At 35.0% G+C, this 8,426-nt stretch overlaps 1 protein-coding gene across 1 annotated transcript; it reads right to left on the bottom strand.

The window, feature by feature from the left end:
* Nucleotides 1-188: 188 nt before the first annotated feature.
* LOC100179052 (pyruvate dehydrogenase protein X component-like) lies at nt 189-8,401 on the bottom strand. Its single transcript, XM_002119221.5, has 10 exons — nt 7,953-8,401; nt 7,383-7,460; nt 6,627-6,727; nt 6,126-6,307; nt 4,919-5,017; nt 4,135-4,276; nt 3,568-3,724; nt 2,704-2,876; nt 812-921; nt 189-577 (listed from the first exon to the last, which is right to left on the bottom strand). Exons 1-10 carry the CDS (start codon nt 8,032-8,034, stop codon nt 295-297), a joined length of 1,407 nt encoding a protein of 468 aa, XP_002119257.1. The 5' UTR covers nt 8,035-8,401; the 3' UTR covers nt 189-294.
* Nucleotides 8,402-8,426: the final 25 nt, after the last annotated feature.

Below are 8,426 nucleotides of genomic sequence, written 5' to 3'. Positions count from 1 at the left end.
TTTCTCAGTTACGAAAATAACGCTTTACTGTAAAAACTCAAACGCGTATGTTGCTGTCGTTGCACAACCACTGTTCATACATTGACCAAAAATTACAAACGTCCCGTTGTTTAAAATGACTCTCTCTCATCACCTAGTGACAGAGACAAACGTTTGAACTCAAAATCTTTCGAAAATAAAACAGACAGTTTCAACAATAAATAATACTTTATTCCTCGTGCAAAGCGAGCATTGGCCGGAGAGGAAACGCGAAAATAAACTTTTCTAAATACGGAACACAAACGTGCACGTAGTTCACAGCAATCCCATATACAGCGGGTTCTCCATGTTTTGTTTGAACGTGGAAAGAAACTTGGACGCCAACTCGTCGTCCACCACTCTAGCGTCGCTGCTCATCGTCACCGTCATCACGCTGTCCGTCGCCGATTCCGTGACGTCACTGATGACGTCATCGTCTAGGTCAACGGGGGACGAGGCGGGCCGGACTCTGGTCCCGCCCACTGCCATAATGCAGGACTGCGGCGGGTTGATAACTGCGGTGAACTCTTTTACCCCGAACATACCGAGATTTGAGATGCTGTGAAGTTGATGACGTCACAAAAATTTACGTCACAGAAGTTGATGACGTCATTATTACAGCTAGCGTAGCAGCCATCGAAAATCGTAATGTGTGTCATATTTTAACAACAAAGTCATATGTTAACAAAAAAAAGACATATTTTAACAAAAAAAGTCATTTTTGACAAAAAGGTCATACTTTAACAATAAATATGACTTACTTAATACCGATATTTATGACGTAGCAACTCACGTAAAGGATCCACCCTGGTATTCATGCGGTTGTAACTTTCCACTTCTTGCCTTGGAAGCTAACTCACGAATTTCTTCGCTGATCGCCGACAATCCTTTCCTGTCTGCCCCCTGTTGAAGTTGTAACTTAATTTTAACAATAGTAAGGTATTGTAAGGTGGGGAAAGATGGGACACCTTTTCATTCCTATTTCTCGTTCCATTTGGTAGTAAACAAAGAACATTAAAAAAAAATTAAAAACTGGATTCTCACGACTCCAATAGACCGTTTTTAATTGTTTAAAACACGATCAGGATATTTGGATATTCTGTGCTAAACGTGTCCCATTTTCCCACAGTATCATATTATAACTTATACACCGAAAAAACCTAGAGGGAATGTTTCATTAATGTAAATTTTGGTGGTACCTTTTATCTGCTAGGTGTAGCGACCACGATTTTTTTCTTTCAACTAAATGTAAATATGTTTTTAACTGTAAGCGTGTTTTAACAACTGGTGTTTTGTCGCCATATCCTGTCTTCTCGTTTTAAATATTTCTTAATCTTTGCTACCGTAATCGAAAAAAATAAATAAATTTTTATTATTGAAATATATCACATTCGTCCGGCGCCGTAGCAAAGCGGTTAGCGCGCCTGCCTATAACCCAGAGGTAATCGGTTCAAGACTCGTCGATGATAGCATTGTGGGCGTATGTGTCTTTAGACAAGACACTTAACGGCAATTGCTGTCCAACCCAGTGGTTACTAATGGGGTTTCTCAATTATTAGGCTGTAGGCAGGTGTATAAACATCCGTGTAATAACGACTTTCGTTTTCCGGCCACGCGAAGATAAGGTTATATTCATTCATTCATTAACGCAGCTTAACTTGACGCCGCCATTTTTGTGAAAGTCAAGTGATATACAAATACTTCCGAATATTTCTTCCCAAAGGCAGGTGTATGAACACCAGTGTTGTAACGACTGTCGTTTTCCGGCCACGCGAAGATAAAGTTATATTTATCCATTCATTCATTTCAACGCAGCTTAACCTGACACCGCCATTTTTGTGAAAGTCAAGTAGCATACAAATACTTCCGAGGGTTTCTTCCCAGAATTTGTTTTCTGAATATACAACCAAGCTCACGGTAACAATGAGATCACAGTGGCCTTTGTGACCTCATATTTAGGTTGTCAATTAACCGTCACGCATGAGGCGGCACCGCGCTGCTTGATATGATAATGGGCTATTGTTACGTCGACCTTGAAACGCAGCTTTCGATTCTGATGTGGGTTTGGTGGTGGGAGCTAGCTGGGCATGAGTGGAGTGCTTTAGATAAGGCGAGACACAAGAAAGGTGCTTGTACTCGTTTAAAGTGGACGGGCATGGGAACTACAATAAATCCGCATACTAAGTGATGTATGGGAGATTGGTATGGTGTGTTAGACATGGATTACACAACCTTATCTCTTATTGAAAGAAGGTAAGACGTGTCGATTTATGACACGGTAATTAATTATTTATTGGGTAAACTTGAAGCATGTGTTGAGTAGCTGATGTTTAAAATAAAAATGTCTAATGTTTTACCGAAAATAAAGGAGCACCACTTAAAATCTACATATAGTAAAGTGGGGTAAGACGGGACACCTTTACCACATAATAACCAAATATCTTGATCGTGTTTTAAACAATTAACAACGGTCTATGGGAGTCTTGAGCGTGCGATTTAATAATTCTTTGAATGTTCTTTGTATACTACCAAATGGGACGAGAAAATAGAATGAAAAGTGTCCCATCTTCCCCCACCCTACTATGTGTGAATTTTAACTTATTTTAGTAGTGCCGCTTTTTTTTGGTAAGACATTTTTCATTTATTTTTCAAATAAACTCAAATTCATACAAACATTGAACAAACCGTTATTATGGGAGTGATAAGACCACCGTCCGTAGCAACAGCAATTGATATATCGATGGTATCTGAATGTTTAGTTTCGTGGCCCCGCCACACCACATTTACCTCTGGCACGCGCCGCAAAGTTGAAGCCACACATTTTATGATGAAGTCGTTGAGTGATACTTTTACACCATCTATTAAAAATGAAATGATAGAAAATGTAATTTTTTAGAGATATTCGAATGATTTTACTGTTTTTATTAATTTATAAAATGCCTAAAAAATGTACACATATAAAAACTTTGCAAGATATTTGGTGGTGGTGTTATTGCACACTATCAATAAGAAATTAGAGAGCTAATCTCTTATTCTGTGTTTGAGTATTTTGGTGTGATATCTGATATACAGTGTATTACATATGTCACATCTCACATGTGTTTAAACTGTGGAAATGAGCCCAATCTGGTGCCGTAGCACAGTTGGTTAGCGCGCTTGCCTCCAACCCAGAGGTTGGGAGATCAATGCTTGTTGCCGCTACCATTGTGGCTTGTCGGTGTATGTGTCCTCGGGTAATACGGGTAATACGCTTAATGGCGATTGCTCCAACCCAGTGGTCACTAATGGGTTGTCCAAATTATCAGCCACACATAAAAAACGAAAAATAAAAAAAATCACTCAAAAAGTTACATTAACTGTAAAGCTGGCATGAGGTGTATCAAACAGAACATCCGTGTTAAGTCCTTTTTCGGGGGTAATGGGTCAATTATGGCCTAAATCCTAGGGCCCATGGCGTGCCACGCTGCAGGACCTCACCCACATAGAATAGAAGTCCTTTTTCGGCCACGCGAGGATAAAGTAAGTTACATTCATTCATTTGCATATTACCTTTTGCTAACTGCCTTCTTAGATCTAGTACTTTGTTAATTGAGCAATCTATTGTGGAGTAGGCATGTGGAATTGTTTGTTTTGATTCAGTTAAACGTTTAGCAATCACTTTTCGAACACTGCTTAAATCCAAATCTTCATAATCACCTTCATGAACCTAAAATAAAGATAAATAAACCTTTTTTTGATGCAGTTGTGGTTGGTTTTGCAATTTTTAGACATATGTCTATATTAGACTATAGAGATTCAGTATCTTTAAAAACCAAGCGACAGTGCAGCCAGATGCATAGTGATACAGTGGGCACACCTAGAAACCATGGAAAAACTGGTTCAAGCCTTTTCTGAGGGTAGGTGTCACATTTTTTTAAAAACTGTCCCGTTTTAAAAGTATGTGTCCCATTAAGGGAGTATGTGTCCTTGGGCAAGATACTTAGGGCAATTCACACTTGCTCCAGCCCAGTGGTCATTTATGGTATGTCCCAGTTATCAGTCATACATAAAAATTTCCAAAACATCAGTCACAAAGTTTATAATGCAATTAAGCAAGGTTTACTTTGTTTATATTACCTGGACAGGAGGTTTCGTGGCAACAGAATCCTTTTTTACTTCTGTAGCTTTGGTAGGAGGAGTTGTTACTTGCTTAGTTGGCGTTGACACGTGTTGGTGAACTGGGTTCAGGCCTTTCTGTGCAATGTACTTGATAACATCCCTAGTTATAAATAGACAATGAGAACATCAAAATATTGCAACCTTTAAGTGCAGGTAATAGACAATGAGAACAAGAGTTTGCAACCTTTAAGTGCAGGTAATATTTTAACCAGCTCGTGCTAGTAAACTTTTAGGTTTTAATTTGCTTTTAGAAGTGTAGGAACAGAAACAAAAGTTTTTCAATGAACAGCTGCTAAAACATGCAAGGAATTTTATTAACACAACATATTGGTGTTTTAGTTGTTTTTGGCCAGTAAAAACTTCTTATAAATTAGCACTGGGCTAAGGGGGATTTATATTAAAACATCATGTCGCACCACGAGCATGATGTTTTCATAAACTTTTTGTACCGCAGCCTAGTGTCAAACATTCCGTGGGTTATTTTTATTCCCCTAAAACATACACTACCAATATTATAACTTGATACTAAAATAAATAAAGCTTTACAAAAAATTACCAACAAAGCAAAGGTACACATGTGCAAACTCGTAAGCAGGCACAAGGTGCATGAAACAGAAAACCTGTTTTATAACGATTGTCATTGCCGCACCACGCAAGGATAAAAAAGTTACATTCATTCATTCATTCAAATACTGAACATACGTATGCATGTAATTTATACACATATAAAAACAATAATTACCCTTTTAGTCTGATTCCCTTGGGTCCTGTCCCATGTATATTGGTAACCTCAATGTTGAATTGGTTCAACATCTGACGAACTGCTGGTGATATTTTATCGCTGTAATAATTGGGAGGTTGCTTTAAAAGTTTTATTTGAAACAATATTATAGTAGAGTGGGAGAAGATGGGACACCTTTAGCACAGAATATCCAATTATCCCGATGTTTTTAAAAATGGTCTATGGGAGTCGAGAGAATATGGCTTTGTAGTTATTTGAATTTTCTTTATTTACTACCAAATGTGAGGAGAAAATAGAAAGATAGGGTGTCCCATAGGGATGCACATTACAGAATAATTAGGTATTCTAGGATATCCTAGAATACTTTATTTCGAATCTAGAATTCCGAATCTAGAATTTCGAATCTTTTTATATTTATAGGAAAAAATAATTTTACCCACATAAGTCAGTTTATTGACTCTTTCATACCCGCCTTGTTGGAACATGAGCTGTAAAATGATCAAAAATTGTACTATCGGGTAGTTTTTGCGTCATGAAACGTATAGCAGGTTATGAAAAGACGTTACGAAACATTTACTCTTGAAAGACCCACAAACACAAAAATATTTTTTTTCAAAATTAAGAAGTTTCAAAAATTGTTAATATAATAGTATATAAGATGACGTGTAATTACGTCATTAAACAGAATACCGAATCCCGTAATTAGATTCGAATACCAAAGGATTCGAATCTCACGGATTCGAAATTCTGTAATGTGCATCCCTAGTGTCCCATCTTCCCCAACTCTAATATATTATAATAAACATGGCCATTTTACAAAAGTGGTAGATACTGTATATATATATATATATATTTATACAATAGGGTATTATTGAAAAAACTTACTACAAGTTTTTATACAACAAAGTTTATATTGCTGTAACTTGTAAGATATATAAGTACAATATCTGTACTGTTATAAGCCTGCATATGGTTCAATTTGGCGGCAGAACATTTTTTCCAATGTTTAGAATTAGACAGCATGTCTTTAGGAAGAGCAGCAAAAAGATAAAGTTTAAGTAAAATTGTTAACTTGAGCAAATTTCTTTAAAAAATTAGTCCAACAGCTGCAAATTAAATTTCTCACATCAAAAGTGCAGTTGCCCATTATTTCAGAAGCACTGACAGGAAGTTGAGCGCATAATGCGAAATTTAAAAGTTTTCATACTTTGGAGTATTGGTTGCATGAATTTGTGATGTTTCTGTCACAACTTCCTCCACACTGGAGGTTGGAGGATGGAATGAGATGGGAGGAGGATCAAACTTTGAAGCTTCCAATAAATCCTCTCCCTCTTCTGCAAGGATCGCGATCGGTGAGTTGATCTTCACTCCTCTTGTACCATCCGGAATCTTAAAAAAAAAAATTACTGAAATCTTGTAAAACTCAAACCAAAGGGAGTTTGCTTTCAATCAATGAAAGAATGTTGCATATAATTGTACTTGTGTAGTAAAATTTTACAACATTGATGTCTAATAGTCTACACTGGGTCCGCGTGCCAAAAAATGTCTGAAATTTCTGTAAATAGTGAATAGGCTAATATATATACATATATAATATTTATTATTGTTTGTAAAATATTTATTTATTTAGTATTGTAAAGCGTTTAGCGAAGGTATTTCAAGCCAACTTCAATAACATACAGTCTATTTAATGTAAAAAAATGTTTACCAGGATCTTTGCGAGCGTTCCATCTTCATTTGCTTCCATGGTAACAACAGCTTTGTCGGTTTCCACTTCACACATAGCATCGCCAATCTCTACTGCATCACCTAAACAAGATGGAAGAAAATCAGTATTTTTTGAAAATATCAATATATTTTATAAATTTAAAATGAAGCGACCACGCTTATTTTCTTCTAACTAAATGTAAATATGTTTTAACTGTAAGCGTGCTTTAACAACTGTTGTTTTGTCGCTATAACCTGTCGTTTCATTTAAATATTTTTAATTCTTCCTTACCGTAATTGAAGTGACAGATATAGTTATTATTATTATTGTAATACAACACAAAAGATAACATAATTTTTAATTTCTATTTATCTCTTGGAAATCGACAGCAAAGAACATGTTACCCAAAGAGCGAAAAGAACGAAATCAAAAGCAAAACAGCAGGTGTTAAACGCATAGATAAAAAGTGTGGGAAAGAGTGTCAGTTAAAAACACAACATACGGTAAACTCACAATGTGTTACTAAAATTTATATAAAACAAGTTACTAGAATATGAAATTAAAAGAAAAAGGTGCATAAAGTAAGTGCATGTACATGGCTCTAATAATTGAAATTTTTTAACTATTTTGGCAACTACAAATATTGTTCAAGCAAATCCGTTTTCGGAAGTAATAAAAATAAAAAAATATTTGCAATCCTGTAATCTAAACAGATAATAAAATGATTTATTGATAAATAAATACAGAGTTACTTACCTTCAGATATCAACCACTTTGTGATGGTACCTTCTTCCATTGTTGGAGACAAGGCAGGCATTTGTATTTGAATTGGTGCTTAAAAGAAATGTATATTATATTAACAGTTTGCATAAATTCATATCATAAGTTCCATAACAAACATATATATGTATATATATGTATATATATATATGTGTGTGCTTTTTTATTATGATAAGCAAAATAACATTAACTAAAACAACCAAGAAATGTCACATATTGCCTTCATTACATATTTACCAAAGTTCACTAATATTTTAAAAGGCATGATACTCCTTCTTAACCTTTAAAGTAGTAGGTAATTCATTATTCTTTCATAAAAAAAAACAACTTTACAAGTTTCTGCTAATTATAGGTGAACCAATCATTTTTTTGTAAATTTCGGTTTCAAAATGCAGTTTTGCATTACTTTTTTAAAAAATGTTAAAACAGTGAACAACAAAGATATTAATGCTAAATAAATAGTTTAGTCTGAGTGCATACCAATTTACAAAATGTATGATATATAATACATGAGAATGAGAAAAATAAAATGTTTCATAATCTTACAGCAGCATGATGACTTGGTGTAGATTGTTCGACTAAAATTAAACTTGTTGAAACAAATCCTGAGAATCCTAACGGCTGCCATTACTATTTTACAAATTCAAGTTAGAAAGAAACTCATGTAGAAAACCTATTCCCACATTATCTATATTGCAAGAAAAGACTATGAGATGTTATGTAAGTTATGGCAGTAAGATTTTACTTTACTATAACACACTGTACATAGAGGTTTTAGGTATTGCAATATAAGCATTCTGGTGTAGGTTATAGAGTCTGATGTAACGCATTTGTAAAAAAAACGACAAAAATTTGCAAATAAGAAATAGCAGTAATATTTTGTGGCAATCTAAACAGCAGAAACAACCAAAATTCGGAAAATTATTACACCATTAGCAGCTAGGGATGCACATTACAGAATAGTTAGGTATTCTAGGATATCCTAGAATACTTTATTTCGAATCTAGAATTTCGAATCTT

This window comes from Ciona intestinalis, unplaced genomic scaffold (genome assembly GCF_000224145.3).
Source record: "Ciona intestinalis unplaced genomic scaffold, KH HT000148.2, whole genome shotgun sequence".
Taxonomy (NCBI): domain Eukaryota; kingdom Metazoa; phylum Chordata; class Ascidiacea; order Phlebobranchia; family Cionidae; genus Ciona; species Ciona intestinalis.
This window is presented reverse-complemented; position numbering and strand designations above follow the sequence as displayed.